The sequence below is a fragment of the Ascidiella aspersa genome, chromosome 2, assembly GCF_963924565.1.
Source record: "Ascidiella aspersa chromosome 2, kaAscAspe10.2, whole genome shotgun sequence".
Classification (NCBI taxonomy): Eukaryota; Metazoa; Chordata; class Ascidiacea; order Phlebobranchia; family Ascidiidae; genus Ascidiella; species Ascidiella aspersa.
The window spans coordinates 24,900,117-24,919,259 of NC_139448.1; the positions used below are offsets into that span (position 1 = coordinate 24,900,117).

The 19,143-nt window shown below is 36.1% G+C and overlaps 1 protein-coding gene across 1 annotated transcript; it reads right to left on the minus strand.

Moving 5' to 3' along the window:
* Positions 1–1,585: 1,585 nt before the first annotated feature.
* LOC146164464 (uncharacterized) lies at positions 1,586–18,939 on the minus strand. The gene is made up of 25 exons (XM_083380729.1): positions 18,857–18,939; positions 18,474–18,585; positions 18,114–18,213; positions 17,338–17,481; positions 15,421–15,556; positions 12,867–12,993; positions 12,354–12,483; positions 11,757–11,960; positions 11,285–11,319; positions 11,099–11,206; positions 10,877–10,975; positions 10,092–10,211; positions 9,895–9,999; positions 9,298–9,419; positions 8,930–9,082; positions 8,243–8,494; positions 7,260–7,583; positions 6,998–7,099; positions 5,041–5,172; positions 4,347–4,468; positions 3,161–3,368; positions 2,836–2,970; positions 2,600–2,746; positions 2,099–2,269; positions 1,586–1,853 (listed from the first exon to the last, which is right to left on the minus strand). The coding sequence occupies exons 1-25, from the start codon at positions 18,908–18,910 to the stop codon at positions 1,671–1,673; spliced, it is 3,525 nt and encodes a 1,174-aa protein (XP_083236855.1). The 5' UTR covers positions 18,911–18,939; the 3' UTR covers positions 1,586–1,670.
* Between the last annotated feature and the right edge of the window lie 204 nt (positions 18,940–19,143).

The window sequence follows — 19,143 nt, forward strand, 5'->3', positions numbered from 1 at the left end:
TACATTTGTCCAAAAGTCTTAAATCGAGTCAAGTTATTTGTCCGAAAGATTTATGTCAAGTCAAGTCATTTTGCCCAAATGACTTAATTCAAGTCAAGTAATTTGAAAACAGTGACTTGAGTTATTACAACCCTGATAACTGGGCCATCGATCGAACAATGAGGGCATTAGCATCTTCCGGATCTTGAAGAAATATCCATTAGCTTTTGTGAGATGTCGCCCAAACAATTTAATAAATTTTTGTGACAGCTCCTTTCGCATGTTACATCTTGTATGGTATTATTGAATTTTGCACATGTTAGCATATATAAAAGAAGTAATAATATGTTGCTCCGTCATTTCACGACCTAGAGCAGGGTTGGGCAACCTTTTTAACACAAGGGCCAGTTAGGAAATGTAATGCTTACAGGAGGGCCGCAAATAAACACTAATTCATATTTTCAGCTTTCACTAGAAAAACTAATGAGCTACTAGGCTGCAACTACGGCAGTTTTGTCAGTGCTATCTACTTGTGGATTCGGAAATAACTTTTCCTACAATTCCAATGACGCTATTCTCGTACGGATCGGCTCAGTAAAATTTAATTAACAGCCTTAATTCAAGACCAGCTGTTAAACATAACAACATCTCAGTCATCAATATGCGTGGCAAAAGTATATAACACCTTGATTGTACTAGACAAGTGTAATTGTTGCAAAACAATTCTTTATCAAAACAATGCGACACAAGTAAAATTTTATGAATAAAGATTGTTTTGTAATAGATGCTTCCCATTCGAGTTCAACTGCATTAGTGTAGCGGTGTAGCTATGGGATACATCGCACTTTAAACAGGAAACTGAAAGGGCAAAAGTTCCAACAAGATGCACACTCAAATAGCCTTATTTAGGGAAAAATAGCTGGAAGAAGGTGAAGGGCCGCACAAAAAATATAAAAGGCGCATGCGGCCTGCGGGCCGCACGTTGCCCATCTCTGACCTAGAGTCAACCTACCAACAAGTTTGCGGTTTTGTAGTTTTTAAACGACTACCCAAGCAAAATTAAACTGAAGATTGCGACATTAAGGTTTTACGAAATATACATATAAACATACTTGTATTTTTTCCTTACATACAGTTTCGGGATACAGTTGAAAGTTTGTTCCATGATAATACATCGTTCCATTATAATAAATCGTTTTGTTCCATTATAATACATCAAACTCACGAAAAACAACAGTAAGGCATCACATCAATGTATATTTATGATATCAAATCGTAATTTATCTGCAATCTACGTTTTACCAATTTGACCTAAATTACGTTCTTTGATATTGTTTATCAGCTATTTATATGTTATAGGTCTATACGATTTATTCTGTCATTCGTTTGCAGTTACTTTTAACGCGGAAAACGATAAACAGAAAACAGTTCTTTATTGCTTTTCACAAGGTTAACCCGGTTTAACAAATTTTTTTTTTTTTTTTTTTTACTTTTATAAAAACAAATTGATTTTCGATTTTCGGAAATTTCCGAGTGTAAAGTTTACAGTGATATATATATATATATATATACAACGGTAAATAACTTCCGAGAAAAAAATCCTTAAAAAGTTGTAGAACAGCTTTAAAAAATGTCGTGTTCGATCCGAGCACATCTTCTTAAACATATAGGCCCTGGAGTCTGCCACTTCTTTAAGTTGCCGTTCGTGTTATTTTGGTGATGGGGGGTTGTGACACAATGCTGCTGCTCAGGTTAATGTCCTTCGCTTTACGTCCGCCGCATTTTTTCACCATACTGCTTTGCATGAAGGCGTTAGCCCAGAGTTTCCTTACGCTTTGTTGGCGAAGGCAACTGATGGCGAAGATGGTTATGCCCTGCGAAACGAAACGCACTGTTTGTAATCATGACGGTTTAACACAGATAACGCACTTGCACAACTAGCCAACTGCAACAATCGCAAATATTTGAGACGATTTAATGTATTGAAGAAGTACTTGATTGAAAACTAAAAACGATTATTTATCATTTACAATAATTGTAAATAATGGATTTAATATAAATGTTTTGACAAAAGAAACAGCAAAATGAGAAGAAACTCCCCTTTTCGTACGCTAAATACCTGTGATGCATTAAAGATGGTAAACAACCATGACATAATAACTCGGAAGTTTTCGTTGTTTGAAACCATCATTAGATAACCGAATATCCATGGAAGTCCGAGGGAGGCTGCCATAGAGACGCCCAACATTATCTCGTGGCACAAACCAGTTTTTTTTAAAGACGATTGGACCTAAATAATATGTCAAAAAGTAGTAAGTCAAGTAAAAGTAGCCTTTTTGCAAATAGCATACAAGTCCAAGTCCATAGTTGCCATTGCTAGTCATGCCCAAGACAGAGACCAAGGCTAAAGTAAATAAAGTGATTAAATTACATTATTGCAATGGCGTTCACTCCCTCTATGTATTATACGGTAGGCACGTCGTTATACTTTAAGCATTTGAAATTTGATTTTCAGGTTTTTACAAAAGCCTTACAGATTTTACGAATAATGCTTTATATTATTTCTAATGTTTTCGTATAATTTTATATCTTAGTTCAAAATTTGGCAACTCTTTAGTACCATTTTTCTTTTCCAGGTTATTTTTCTCAGTACGAGAAAGAAGACGATCAAGTTGTAAAACAGCAGTATTCCCACCGGAAGCAGAAAGGTATAGATAAGTGCATCACCACGGAGCCAACAAGCATTTGACATGATGTAAGATGATTCCTTCCCTGTATTATGAGATAATTCACGTCAAATTTTAATTGCAACTTAGATCGTAGTTTTATATTGGTTATACAAGGTAACAAAGATACCGAGATCTTACCAGTATTGTTTTTATCGATATAGAATACAAAGTATCCCACTGATGCCCCGACGATAACACTCGGCACACCAAGGGCGAAGATGGATACAGTGCACCAGAAACGTTGACGTACATAATTGAGCAGCTGAAATAAGTAAGGACTTTTGCCGCAAAGGATTGTTAGAGGTATGTTTAATCGATTAACTAAAAAGTGACAGAAACTCAAATCGCTTAAACATTCATATTCAAATAGAAGCACTTGCAATTCATGCAAGGGAAAGAACGCAGGTGAATATCTGGCTTATGAAACATCAAAGAAAAAACGAATAAATTACCGTAACAAAGGCGAGATACAACGAATAGTTGTAAACTGCCATCCAGCACCATGAACACAAGAGAAACCAGTGTAGCATGGCGGTGATCACGTGACAAATGATGGGGTTTTCAGTGCGTTCACTTCCAAAGAAAAATAATAGGTATGTGCACAGTAGACAGGCACACAAGTTGACTATTATCGGCGTCGGACGACGATTTCGGATTTGTCTAAGAAAGCAAGATCGAACGTAAAGCTTTATTATTAAAGTGAAACATCCCTGAATTGTCCTTCTACTCTAAAACAGTTTATTCACTATATCCCGACTTATTTCATATGCCGAAATTTTACGCCAAAATGTTACAGTATTGACGCCAGTGATGCTATTATTTATTGTAACATTGCGATATTTCACGCCTAATGACGTCATTAACGTGGTTTAGGGGAGCCATTCCACAAGGCACTGGAATGCAATAGGAAATGAGCATACAGGAAAGGAAATTTGCCATCGCCTGATGTGGTTAAGTGCGAAATCTGCCAGTTCAAAACGACATGGCATTGACTTGCTTGTTTTTCATATTTATTTTTACTCCCAAACATCTTTGAGCTGATGAAAAGATTCAATGCAGCTTTTGAGATTATAAAATATCGATTTAGTCTACATCGAATGTAATAAATGAGAAACCGACATTTCGAAAAGGATGTTATATCTTCACGAAAATAAACCTGACAACCTTTATATTGACACAGCGTTTTAGATAGCGACATGTTTATTGGGGATATCTCATACTACTAATATTTTTCTGATACCGATAGCCAACATTTGGGCTAAAAAAGCCCTAACAGATAACAACTGACATCATTATGGTTAAATAGGCATTATCGTTAGATTGCAACACGCAAGAGGAATGTTTTCCAGGTTGTTATGCTAAGTTTTCTGTTTAGCTTTAAAAACTACATTGCGTTTATATTACATAAAACACATTTCAATCGTAAAACTTTAAGTAGCAAAGAAAAGGCCAAAACTCAATAACTAATGTGGTGTCGAATCAAGGCCAGTTTAACATTTGTATAAAACAAACAATGCTGGCATTCCGTAACGAGCATTGGATCCGGACTGATATTGTCGGACAGCAATATTCATGTTTTTTTTTAACAAATATTTTCTCTTTGTTGTGTTTGTTAAACGAGTGTATGGTGTCATTTACCTTATGGATAGGTGAACCGCAATCGTAAGCACGAGACAAAGCGCCGATAAAAGACATGCGACGTCGCTTAAGATATTAAGCACTTTCCATTTGTCGCCATCATATTCATCATCTTCTGTGTTCTGAAACGCGACAGCATAATTTTGGAAACTATTTTTGCAGTATTCGACCCGGTTTTTGAATATTGTTAACACTTGCGGTAGGGCTTGTCATAGAGTCAGTGAGATCGGATGATCAGACTTATACTTTTGAAGTCCGACAGTGCCAAGACCTTATAAGCTAATGTAATATTTTTATCCTTTTCCTTGAAATCGGTGCTTCGTCCGAACAGAAATTTTGCAAACACAAAATTGAATACGATGTAAAACTGTAGTTAATGCTTATTGATTAGGTATATTGGATATTTAAATTGTTGTAGTGTTTTTTGATGTACACGAGTATTTCGTTCGTCGTTTGAAAATGCAGTTCTGTACAATAACGTGAAGACATGCATGACATAAGCGTTGTTAATTACAGAAATAAGCATATATTTGATGCTTAAAAACTAAAGTCATATATTGTTATATGTATTATAAAAAATTAATTCATTTTGTTTAGATCATAAAAAACTTGCCCTAGTAATAAGCCACGCAATTGAACGCTTTTTGGCTTCTTACAGTGAATATGTTACTATGTTTTAAGCAAATGCACGTACCACCAGCAAGGCAAAAGTAGTCATGTGATCACATTTGCAAACAACTTTCGACGAATTGGAATAATCAAGTTTACATCCTCTTTTCGACCAACGTCCCTCACTGACGTCCCAAAATACGCATTTGAAAGACGTCTACGAACAAAAAAAAATCCGATATATTAGCCTCACAGCTTTACAAGCACTTATGTAGTTCTTTTAACTGTATTTAAATATAGATAATATAGTCTAAAGCAGGGGTCGGCAACCTTTTTGTAGTCGCGGGCCAAAACCAACCTCAGAAAGGTGTCTGCGGGCCGCACAAAATGTTAACTAAGAATTATGTTGTTAAAATGTTCTACCGTGGCGGACCTCGGATCTTTTTTGCGCCTAAAACGTGTTTAATTACATTTAAGGGGGCAGTAATAAAGTATTGGCGCAAAGCGCGAATAAAATGCGTTTGTTTGGTTTAAAATCCGAGTCCACACATCGTCATCCATACTACTAATGAAAAGTGTAATAAAACTACTTTTTCTATGCCGTGACTGCTGAAGAAGCTGATGAATTCAAACAGCAAATGACGTAACAATAAAGTAACTAGATGAGGATGTTGCCAATAAACTAAAAAAATCATCAATTAGCGAAACATGACGTTACCGGTACTAAAACGATAACAAATCAATAGGCTACTAGGCTAGGTTCTAATAAGCCAGTCCCAAACGGTGTGCCCCGAAAGATGGTCAAATGTGCCGCGAAACCAAAAAAGTTTGCGAACCACTGAAATAAAAGCAGTTAATCTGAACTAGGGAATTAGGCTACCAATACCTAGAGCTGGCACAATTTTTATATCTCGTCAGCATGAAATGGATATTTTGATTGATAACAAATGTACCCCCTAAAACGAGGAAATTTACCCCCAGGGGTAGATTTACCCCAGGTTAAGAAAGGCTGGTTTATAGGAATTGCATTTAAGTCCCCGTTCTTGTTTTAGTTTATTGTTTAAGATGTATGGAAAGATGTATGTCTAAAGACTAGGCCTATTAATTCGGGTATGCTGTATATATAGTGGTCTTGTGATGACTTAAGCCACTGATTTCAAATGACTTGACTTGACTTACGCGCTTTGGGCAAAATGACTTGACTTGACATAAGTTTTTCAGACAAATGGCTTGAATTACACTTAGGTAATTTAGACAAATGACTTAACATATGTTAAGGTGCTTTTTAATTAAATACATTTTAGTAAAATTGGGTTATTTAAGCCAAATATTAAATGTAATAAATGTTACCTTTCTATTTGTTTCGTTTTTGTGTTTGCTTTGCCAAATATTGGTCAGATTTACCATTTTAGAAGTTTAGTATTAATTTTTGATGCCAATATTGTGACCTGGTACTATTTAAAAATGTCTTATTTACAACACTGATATGTACCCAAGTGCAAGTGTATACCTGATAATGGCACCAAAACATTTTGTGTAATATTATGCTATTTAAACTCGTCAGTTTTAAAGCTTGCGTTGCTAAGAGTTTGCCCACCCCTGGTGTATGCAGACCCGACGTTGTTTTCCTTGTGCGAAAAAATGCCGAACTAAGACACACACATTAAGAACCGGAAGAGCTTATTTTTTTGTAAGAGATATTGTCGTGACCAAAACGTAATAGTAAATAAATTGTTTTTTCTAAGTCACTAGCGCCCCTTGCTTCACGCCTCCCCAGTTATTAACCCCTGTATTAAAGGTATACAACAACAAAAACGGTTAGATATTGAGCTGTTCCCAAATTGCCAACGACTGGGGGTAAGTGATTACAAAACCGAAACAGAACTTAAGGGTTACAGCAAAACTTAAATTAAACATTAACTCTATGGAAAAAAGTGTTAATAGACACTTCGTATTACGGTAAGTAGATTCTTTATATTGCAACCATAGCATTTGCTACGACAACATATAAAAACCTTTTCGTATATCGTTAATGATATTACCAAATTAGGACCATATTTATCGAAGTGGTGGAGGTTGTATGTAATCGAAATCGGCTCCTTGAGATGTGTCGTATCAAACGGCTGCAAATCCGCTGCTATAACCTATAGTTCGCACATCACAACGATTTCAATTTTAAATCTAAAATATTTTTATGTGATAAAAGCAAAGCTTATTTGAAGGGTGGTGTTAAATTATTTACTCACTTATTACTTTATAACGACAGTTAGCGGGATGTATAAAATAAAATTGAGATGACATTACCTGCTGAGGATTTTTTGGTTTTAACCCGAGTGATTGCTTTTCAGTCTTGTGCACGACCAGAGAGGCCCGCGCGTCTTCACTGAATAAAGAAGCATGGCAAGGCAAAGTGTTGTCTCCTGCGTGACAACCCTCTGTTTTGCGGTAGTTTATCGCGGGAATTTCAAGAGTCACCGGTGTGCTGCGCATTCCATGCGATCGGTGAGAATAAAGTAATGGTGAAAGTGTGACTGAATCGCTGCATGGCGTGTTGCCCAAAATTGTTTTGCCGCTGTTTTTCTTTGAGCATCCTTGCAAGTTTGTTCCGTCCGGGACTAGTTTTTTAACCTAAGCGTAAGCTGCGTTTTAAAGATGAAAACATTGAATTTTATAAACACTCTTGTAGTGGTCATTGTTTTTTCTGTTATTTAACCATAAATGTAGCCCAGTTTCGTGTTTAGTATACAAGGGAATTTTTTGAAAAAAATAGGGGAATTTTCTGAGGAAATAGCTTTTTAAAGTTAAAATTCAAAGCGCTTATCTTTTCACATATTTCATAAGCGAGTACTTCGGACAGTGTTCTTTTCATATATGCCTTTAAAAAGGTTCAAAGTCTATTTATGTAAAATCATCCTAGATACGATTAGTGCCTCTGTGATATAAACGTCACATAATGGAAAGCCACTTGTCGGTTTAGAAATGTCAAATGGCTGAAGGGAAATCCTGCTCATGCCAGGCACTCGTGACCAAACTGTCCTAAATAAAAACCAACAAAATACTAGAAAAAACATCTCCATCGTATTACAGTTATGTGCTGTTTTTTGAAAGATGTAAGTAAACAAATGTTGTTCATTGATTTGGTGTGGACAACAATAAGAACCAAAAACGTTTTTTTTGCTTTCTCACCTTTAGGCATTGAATTGTAAAATAATTTGTTAAATCGTTCATTAAATTTTAAAGAATGAGTTACAAAACCATGCCGCAATGATCTTTAACCTTTGCATTACCTGAACTGATATCCAGGAAGTGTCGATCTCGATAATTCCCTTGTCTTTTGGTATAGTAGCAGTTTTTCCCATTGCAAGTACCGAGTCGATGATAGTCTGTCTTTCCTTCCAAACTTCTTTATCGTTCGTGAATATTGTTTTGTTTGCGTTTTCTGCACTGCCGTTTGCTAGATTCGATGAATTGCCCTCTAAAGAGTGGAACTGTTGATCCAATAAGTTACTTGCCACGTTGGCAAAGTTTGTCAGAACATCCTGCATGAAAAATACGTCTACATTTTTGGAAAAGCTCAACGAACTTGTCACAGTGCAATGTTTCAACCATAAAGGTTTAAAGTCCTATTTGTCCCAATGGGCGCTTGTAGATGTGATGTCACATTTCTAAATCGCACCTGGGTCTCTATTTAAAAATAAAGCACCTAAGGTAGTGCCAATCAAAGCAAAATAAAAGAACTATACAATGTAGCTAGTGGCACAGAAATAGCCTATTTAGATATTCTGTGTTAACTAAGTATGTTACGCATTAAACTGAGATGTTCTTTTTTAATTTTAATATACATGGAAAAAATTAAATTGAAAAACCTGGACTTCTATATAAAGTAATTCGCTAGAACGGCTAGATACTGTAAGATATGTAAAAAAAACTTTCGGAGTTTAAATATACATTATCTATACACTGTATCTTCCTACCACAGTTGAATGAACGCCTAGTTTGCTGATTTCATGAAGAATTGTTGCGACTTTAACGCCGTCACTTTTCTCGAATCTTGAGGCTGTTATAATGGATAGTTCATTCACCATATTTCCGACAGCCTTACCCGTTGTATTGGTGCTTGATCCAAGCTGTTAACAAACAACAAGTTTGAAATGTTGCAATAATAAATTGATCAATCTGGCAAATGTTACACAACCGTTTTTAAGCTTTTTTTTAGCAAAAGTCGCTTTACACATTTAGAAGAAAGCATATCAACATAAGGAAACAAAAAAAAATTTCAGCTATAAATAAATATGAACCACGTCAAGAATTGGAGATTATACTCCTTAAAAGTTAATCTTACAACGTCGCTAATGCTTTGTATTGTAGCGTTGCATGAGAGATAGTTGAAGGTTTCCGGGTCGAAGAAAAACCTTGAAGAAGAACCGTTTCTCTCGACGCATCGAACTGATGCTTTTGGTCGATCTGCGCCAATTTAAATCACAATGTTGCAGTCTATTTATAGGCGTAGCCAGGGCGGCCGTAAGGGCTAAAACCCCAAAGATGTATAAATATTGTATACTCTTAATAATGATTTGTTTTGTAGGATTTATCAGCAGTACCATAACAGTCGGCATGCCATCCCTTTAATTCTCAAGCAGTGTTACGTCACAAACGATGTAGTTATTAGTACGTTTGCTCTGCTTATCGTTTGGCTTTTGCTCTTTGAATGTTTTTTAAGTATTGCTTTAACTCTCATTCAGTTGCTCCTTGAGACGATTTGCTAGTATATTTATTTGTGATCGAGACGGCAGTTAAGCTTTGCTGGCGCGAAGCGACGAATCGACTTTTAATCGTAGTCACATTTTGTTGATGAAAGGAAATATAAAATTATACAAAGTTTAAAAAACGGGAACAATGTATGCCATTAACAGCATTTAACTTAAAAACGTTACTCTACCGTCGTTCTTGCATGTTTTCAACGAATAAGATGTAAGCTTAACCCAAGTTCCTGGAAATCTTATGACATCTTGGCTCACTTGATGAGAAATTCCGTGGCAAAATCCTAGGTCGTAATATTAATAAATCGTAATCATTTTAAGAAAGTTAAATAAGGAATTGTTTGCTGCAGAGAAGTCTATTTTTATACAAATTTACCTGTGCAATAAGTGTTCGGTTCGCCGCTATAACCGGGTTTACAAGCACATTGGTAGGAACCCCACGAATTAAAGCATTCTGCGTTGTCCGCACATGGCGATGATGCACATTCATTGATGTCTGCGTCAATAAATTCTAAGTCATGATTTGCTTCATTGTTTCGATGAAGATTAAGGGTCGTTTGCCTTGTTAAACATTTGTGAGAAACGACTTTAAAACCTAACAACTATTTTTCACTTTGTTCCTAATACTTTCGACTTTTTTATCTTATGGGGCTTCTGGCTAATTGGCATTACGCATCTACTTTCAACACGATTTTTCTAAATAAAGCTGTCAGCTGTCTTACGATTGGATAAAATTGAGGTTAACTTGTAAGTTGAGGGAAACGCAATGAGACTATACTAGCGAATGCGTACACAACACAAAAAAAACGTCAAACACTTACTTTACAACACGGCACATACAAATTACGTATGTATTTTTAAAATAAATGTATATCAAAAATAAAAATAGTTGCAAATTGAAAACGGATGTTATAAATTATAGCTCAACAGTCGTATCCTGTAGAATATTGTCTCTGCAGTTCGATGCTACAAAGAATGCACCTATAAGCGCAAGTTGTGCAAAATTGTCCCAAATATTTATGAAAAAACAATTTGTTAACACATCGACTTTAACTAACAGTTGTACAAAGAATTGTTTTAGTGGCGTAGTAGAATTGCCAAGATATTTGGGAACCCTAACACTGAATCCATGTTACGTCCCTGTTGAGTTTTACATATTACCATTTAAGCAGTGATATCCAGAGAATCCTTTATAACACGAACATGTGCCAGATAGGCACCTCCCATTCCAACAAGAACCTCTTTCACACAATCGGGTCTCTAAGAAAACAGGATTAACTTTAACACGTTGCAAGTAACTATACGTTAGTCAGTTAAATAAAATTTCGTGGCCTTTTATAATTTAGGGCTTAACAATACGAATATAAAATTAAAATTTCTCACCAATCTGGCATCTCTTCCCAGTAAATCCAACAGGACATTGACAAAACACATTGTCTTGATCAATTTTACAAACTCCTGCATTTTCACATGGGTTGGGGAAGCAAGCATCTACAACAAAAGTACAATAGAGTTGGTTTACATTCGTCAAATGACAAACAAATGTTAAAATACACGTGTGTAACCTACCTGTTACGAAAACCTTCACACAATGATGTATATGTCTGAAAACACGGATTATAGTTACTAACTGTAAAACGTAACAAACGGAGAACTGAGAGTAGTTTATATGCCTTACAATTGGTAAACGGGTTTACTAAAGATAAGATTTAAATTATTGTTTGCATAAAACAAACAATATTAGATATAGCCAGGAGTATCCAACATGAGGCACGCGTGCCAAATGTGGCACGCGACCTATTAATTCACAATACAAAACAATCCCAGCAATTACGACAACAAATAATTATTTCTGATATTATAACACTATAATTTTTTGTATAAAAGCGCTTTAGAATAAAAATAGTTGCGAAACTTTGGCACGGGAAGAAGTTATAAGATAAAAATTGGCACGTCGGCATGTTTGAGTTGGACAGCACTGTTACAGACAGACAAAGGGTTAATTTGAATCAGTCAAGAAGCGTGGAACTTTCGAGCTTACTTTTTTCGCAATGGTACCGCGCTAGAAATGGTGAAGCAGATCACGTGGGCGCCGATTTGGTTTGCAGTGGGCTTCCAACGTAGCGACGACGAAAATGTATTGCTCTTCTCAAGTTGCTTGAGTGGTCGGCCTAAGGTTCCGTGCGGTCCGAGAATAAGCAATTGAGGAATTGTTACGTTTCGATTGGGATATGATTTATTTTTCCTTAATGAAAAAAGAAAGAATTTTTAAAGATAGTGTATAGTCCAAAATAAGAAAGATAGTTTACTTTAGAGCAAACAAGATTGCATTATTTCGAGATTTTGCAAAATTAGACAATTTATTCTTCCCTTTTACGGTTGTGGCAGAGTTTTTTAAAACTGACTTGGTATAAGAAAATGTACAAATTCGTGTTTGCGTTAAATTGTGTATTACTTTATGAAAAGTTTGACGAAAGAATAAGAACTGTATGTCCATTACTGTAAACGTGACGGACAGGTACGCGAAACTTTCGATAAAACGCCTATTGTTTAAATAACAAAACTTTCTTTGTTCAGAAGAATGCAACATACATATATAACAAACAAACAAACAAAAAATGTTACAAAAACACGTTACTTTGTTTTAAGCTCAACGCTTATTGGTGATATTGTCAACAAACTGCCGACTTGCGTGTAGTACTCTGCACGAAGGGAAGGTGTTGGCAGCATTCTCGCTTTCACTAAATCTAGACGTGCTGTGGCCACAACTGTATGTTAAAAAATTATAAGTAACACTCTTTATGAAGCGTCAGGTGGTTTTATTGCAGATTACTGTGTTACTAGTAGGCTAATGTAATATGCTATGCGGTATCTTGAAATTTACTCAACATGGCAATTCAAATTTGTTTGTATGTCACGGCGTGAGAATTATATTAACGCCGAGCAGGTATATTAACAATATTTTTATGTAATAGCCATGCAATAACTGAAAATATTTTTAGATTATTGAGATTTTGCAGGTTTTGCAGGTTTACCACTTATTGAAAAACAATTAGTGTTGAGGCCATATTGACACGTGACCCTTCAAACGGTTAGTCAATATAAAATTAAGCCCTCAGTACAACTCTTCATAGAAAATTATAAAACTTACACTGTATAAAAAAAGTCAGAGGTATGGAGCTCATGGCATCGTGTGTTGTGTAATGTCTCCCGTGTAGCGAGATATCCTTCTTTGGATAATCTCTTATCATTAGAGCCACCACCAAATAACCATCCAGCTTTTTGGAACGAGGTTTGGGATTGTATTGTAATTCGCATTTGTTCTAAAAGTTTCAAATTACTACAACGAACCGTAAAACGTTTTACGAATAACTGCAAACATACAAGCATTCACTTATCAAGCCATAAATTTTAACGATTTGACTATATATGCAAGTTGCCCATATAATGGGTGTTACAGATTTTGTTTAATTTGGTAAATCGAACCAGTGTAAATACTTCCGTCGTGTTCCACTTTGTTTAACAACCATTATATTTCGAAATATAAGAAATAGACAAAATCAACAAGAGGTTTAAAAATCATGTTTAGGGTCCAAAATATATCCATAGTCATTTAAAATAACAATTCTATAGTCATTTAAAATACCAATTTAACTTAGTTTAATTATAAAATTGTTTTGTCCGGCAACATTTTATTAAAGTACCAACTGAGTTGCAGAATTCATCACGAGCGTTTTACTGTCAAACGACAACACGCTAGTGTCGTTTGATGTGGTGTCATTTTTCACAAACGTCCCCATTAATTTGGAGATAGAAGTGGCTTCATCTAGACCAGTACTCCGCAACGTTTTTTTAACGTGCTGCACACCAACAGAGCTAAAACAATTTGGCGGCACACCTGCGAAAATTATGTTGATCGACAATAGACAGCATCAGCAAATATCCTACGCAGCTAATTGAAAAAAATAGCAACTGATGATAAAACGCGCTATAGGCGCCGTTAATTCGACTGATTATTTAAAAGTTACCCTTAAACGCAAGAAGCACACCTCCGGGAACGTCGAGGCACACCTGGCGTGGTCTCGCGGCACACCAGGGTGTCGGGCACACTAGTTGCGGAGTACTGATCTAGACTAGAGCTTAGGCTAGGGGTGTTCATAGTCTTAAAGACAGATCGCAGTGGTTACACGACGACCTCATCACAGTTTTGAAATGGTGTCAGGAAGCGACACACATCTCCTTTCGTTGGGATTATTGCCAACAGGTGTATGGTACAGCGATGGGTTCCCCGGTATCTGTTGTGCTAGCAAACTTAGTCGTGGAGACTATCGAACTATCGAAAGACCAACCGCTTTCGACCTTCGCTCAGCCTCCAAGCTTTTTAAAAAGGTATGAATATAAAATCTGTGTTGTCTTGTCACATAGAAAGTACAACCTTTCCTAAAGCACTTGAACATCGAACACGAAACCATCAAGTTCACCATGGAATCTGAGAAGGACGGTTGCAACCCATTACCTCGACACGTTTGGTACGTTTAAAAAATAGGCGGTTGAAAACCCAAGTGTGCCGTAAACCCACCAACACGGATAGAGTTTTGGACTTTACATCGCACCACCCAATAAGCCACAGACGTGCGGTCGTACATGCTTTAAGGAACCGCCTCATAAGCAATCTGTCATACCTTGTCGACAAAATGACGCGAGTGCACATTGCCCTCTACGCCGATATGGGTAGGCTACCCCAAATGGATGCAATCCCGGCATAAACCTTCTACCCGACAAACGGATGGTTTAGCGGTAATACCTTTCATTCCAAATTTATCGGAAGTTACCCAGCGAATGTTACAAGAATTTGGATTTTCGTTAGCCATAGCCCATACTAAACTCTGGGTAGGCTGCTTTCGCTACTAAAATCCCTGTCGAAATATTTAACAAAGTAGTCTATCTATAGCATACCCTGTGCTGAATGTGAACGAGTTGCATCAAAACCAGGGTTAGCCAGCCATGCGACCAGCCAAAGTAATGACATCGACATTGAATGTTCACGCATTGCGACTCGAGAGGTAGACTACCAATGACATGTCTCTATAGAGCAGCGTTTCTCAACCGGTGCGGCGCACTGGTGCGCCATGGAAGGCTGCTAGGTGCGCCGCGAACGAAAGGAAAAACAAGGCAAAATAAGTTCAAAATTAATCGGATTAATTTAAATCTTAAGACTTTAATGGACAAAATAACGTTTTTAGTCTCAAAAGCTCGAAAGTTATTTTAAAGATATTCAACTATAAAACCCATATAATAAAAAATGAAGGCAAGTGAAGAGAAATACCGGTAGCCTACACCTGAAAAAACGTAATATATTTAAAATATATCTCGCTTCGCTCGTAAGGTGCGCCGCCACGTTTTCATACGTCTTTAGGTGCGCCCAAGTAAAAAACGTTAAGAAACACTGCTATAGAGTCATGGGCGATACATAAGCATGTCAACACAATGAACACTTTTCTTGCACTTTGTATCATTTTCTGTGCAATAGCGGGCTTTAGAAAGCTGCAGCCTCGTTTTTTCGCATTGTCCGGTTATCACGTTTCTATATTTTTATAAAGAAGATTGCCCGAAAAGATTGTCGAAACGTTGGTATAAAATTTGGCCGGAAGAACAATTTTACAATACAAAAATGCCTGGCAGAAAAATTACATTCTTTAACTTACTTCGTCCAGGCTCAGATAGTTTGAAATATTCCCAACCTTTCCGCATATTCCGTCCGGTGGACACAAGACACATTTTATTGTGTCATTATCCACATCGGCAACGACAACTTTTAACTTGGTGCGAACGTGAAAAAAACTAAAACATAAAGCAAAGTTACGATTTATTGTGAGAGACTTATTTTTTTAGTTTAGGTCTGGCCAGATTATTTATGACGCATGTGACAACCAAGGCCGCATAGTCGGGCTCGGGACTCAGCGGAGTCGGTTTGTTTCGAGCCAGACTTCGACGCGCGCATGCAGAGTACAACATTTTAAAACTAGTAAGACCGCAAACTGTAAAAATTGAATTGCATAATTATGGTGGAATATTCCAACCATGTATTGTGGTTAGACGAAGTATATAACAAACATCTGACTAAGTTTCTGTATATCCACCCTATTTTATTAACTGAAATGGGTGAAATACAGGCTGTATAGTCGGCCCCGGACCTGGGACTGGGGTCGAACTCGAGAGTCGGACCTGGGTTATTTTTATTCGACTTCACAGCCCTGGTGACAGCCCAATAGCGAAGCATCGCACGATGACAAGTGACTAGCTAATCCACAAAATAATTAATAAAATAAAAAGTATGCTTGCTCGTAAAACAATATTACAACAGATTTCTAGATAAAAAAAACAAAAGTTAAGTAACCGTGAACTATAAAGGTGGGTTTTACCGACCCTGTTTATAATCTATGACTCTTTGTTAAATGTTTTACATACTTTTAAATTAAACTGTACCATTCTAATTTTATTTGTAAGTAAAAATAAAATAAAAAAACATTAAAAAAAGGTACAATTTGGCGTAATCTTTAAATACCACCTAATAATTGTTAGACCGGCAGATTCGTACCTGCCAAATTATTTACTAACGATGAGGCCAAATGTAAAATATTTAAAGCAGTGGTTCTTAACCTTTTTTCTACCGCGCCCCCTTTAATAATTGTCCGATGCTTCGCGCCCCCCTGAGATATCACATATGTATCACCATAAAATAAAATCGGTATTAATACAAATCAGTGCGACAACATAAAATTACAAAAGTTGATTGTTAAAAAATATTGCGTTTATATGGTTAGGATTGGCTAAACTTTAATCTGAAATACACACAAAAAATTCCTCGTGCGCCATATATTGGTTTTAATCGAGCTGGTTTTGACAAACATTTTGTGAAAGCATTGACTCAACAGTTGTAAGGCTGCACAGAAACACCGTCAAAATGTCGCCCGAAGCGCAAAAATTAAACATTGCGTTAATCGTGTTTCAATAGGTGTGATGACACACAATGCAAAGGGTATATACCGAAATAACATTACAAATTCGCGCAAAAAACGTCTGGGTTTCCCCCATTTTGTGATATATGAATCAGTTCGCGCGAAAGATGTACATGAAACAGTTCGCGCGAATGATCTATGAATCAGATCGCAAATGTTTTCGCAGTTATGTTGTTAAAGTTGGCAAAAACGCAGTTTGTGGAGAGGGTGGTGCCCAACCCCTTTGCACAACATAGTTCTCCATCAAATATTATACTGTTCTGACTAAACACAGCCTAAATTGGCCGTAATAATTATTTGGACTTTTTCAAAAGACGAGGTACCATTAACACATAGTAACCCAAAAGTTCGCAAATCACAAAATTGTGAACCGTTTTTCTTCAGTTACGTATCTACACATGTGTAATTTTGATCTAAAGCACAGGACCGCACGGAAGCAAAAACTAACAACAAACGCAACATGAAACCAATAAAATCATTATAAAAAGTATTGGAGTGGAGCTCGCGCACCCCCTAAACTTGTTTGGAATTTTTTGGGAACACTGTTTAAAAAACAAACTTAATTAGTTAATATCATTGGTAACATTGTCACAATTAACGTACGTGATAACAGGTGGCATGTTCGTCACTGGAGAAGCGTTTGGTCTTTTTGTATCGGAACGAATGGCCGTCGTAACGTTCAGTGATAGGATCGAAAATTTACATTGCACGATCATTTTGTCAGGGATACTGCCTTCCACACGCAAACTGAAACAGAATAAAAAAAATGTTATAAAAAAATAAACTTAGTTGGATCATACCATAGATTACAAAAATCTAAGATTCCCAAACGATTACTGTGAGCCAAAAAAGAACAAAAACTTATTTTGCACAGCAAATCAAGCATGTTTTCTTTCGTCGGTTTTCGAATTTTTAAAATGATCTATTTTTTGTGTTTTTGTTTATTTTTCCCATCTAAGTAGTATGTTTGCAGTGCAGTGTTATAATGACGTAAGTCGCTGTTTTTGACTGACTTGTATTGACTTAAGTATTGAACCATATGACGAAAATGGAATGTCTCATTAGGCATTTTTTCCTAAAATTGAGTGTTATCTTATTTTTGCACAAAACAAATTTCTTGCCAAATGTTACTGTTTTGTGGTTTTTAAGTTGAGGTGTTGCGCATAGTCGAACGATTTTAAAAATGTTAAGATTTTAACGTTTAATTTTGAATGACAAGCGCTTGACTTTTTTTGACTTGCTATATTAGAATTTGATTGGGACTTATTTTTATGCAAAAAGTCTTTACTTGGACTGGGTTATTTTACAAAAACTTGACTGGGACTTCAGTCATTTAAAAATAACTTGTGTATATCAGTGGTAATTTACGGTTTGCTCACTCAAAGCCTTCGTGGAAGTAATTTTCCTTGAATGTCCAAGTAAACTTGTTTCCACCCCACAACCAATCCATTCCGCTATTGTTTTGCTTGATGCGAAACACTGAAACAGAAAAACAATTAACATTAAAATTGTCTTTGGTTTGTTAATAGGTCTTCAACAAGTTAATTACACATTTTATTATATTATATATGCATACAAATACACTTATCGTATTTGAAACATTTTACCTACATTGTGGCACAAAAATAACTAAACAGTTCACCTGATATTAACACTAAATTTTGCGTACAGTATTTTAAGTTTAAAGCAAAAAAAAAATACTTTTTTTTAAGATTGTACACTTTCAGTAAAGAATATACCTGTGACTGCTGATTCATAGCAACCTTCAATGCACCTCCATGACGTGTTTGTTTCTGTGGTTCTATCTCGAAAATAAACGTAGCTATAGCCGAGCAAAAACGTGAAGCTCATCTGTATATATATATATACATATATATAATTATATATGTGTGTGTGGTTCATATGATTTAAAATTACACAATAAAATGTTTAGTGTATCGCAGGCCATGCCTCATCGAACTTGACATTTGGAACTATTTAAAATACACGAGTATATTTTTTTGCTGTTTTTATTAGACAACGGGATATCACTCTTCCTACTAGGTAACTAGGCATTTTGCAAAAAATGTCATCATAGCAAATAGGATGGCTGAAATCCGACATCATGTAATAATAAATTTACCTGTGGTTTTTGCTCGGTATAGTTTTGTTCCGGATAAAACGAAATCGTCCCCATTCGAAAGTGATTTGCCGAGGTGAAACAGATCAATATGAACAGCAAAAAGTTGAACAAACTGGACGCAATCATTTTACAGCTAAATGCTATAAGGCAAAAAGTTGTCAAAAATGATTTCCAACCTAAAAAATTAATGTAATTGACCAAAACATAAAACAGCATATTAAACTTTCATTATTCACATCTAAATTTTCTTCGTCTTTTGTTTAAACAAGTTGCATGAAATATTAGTT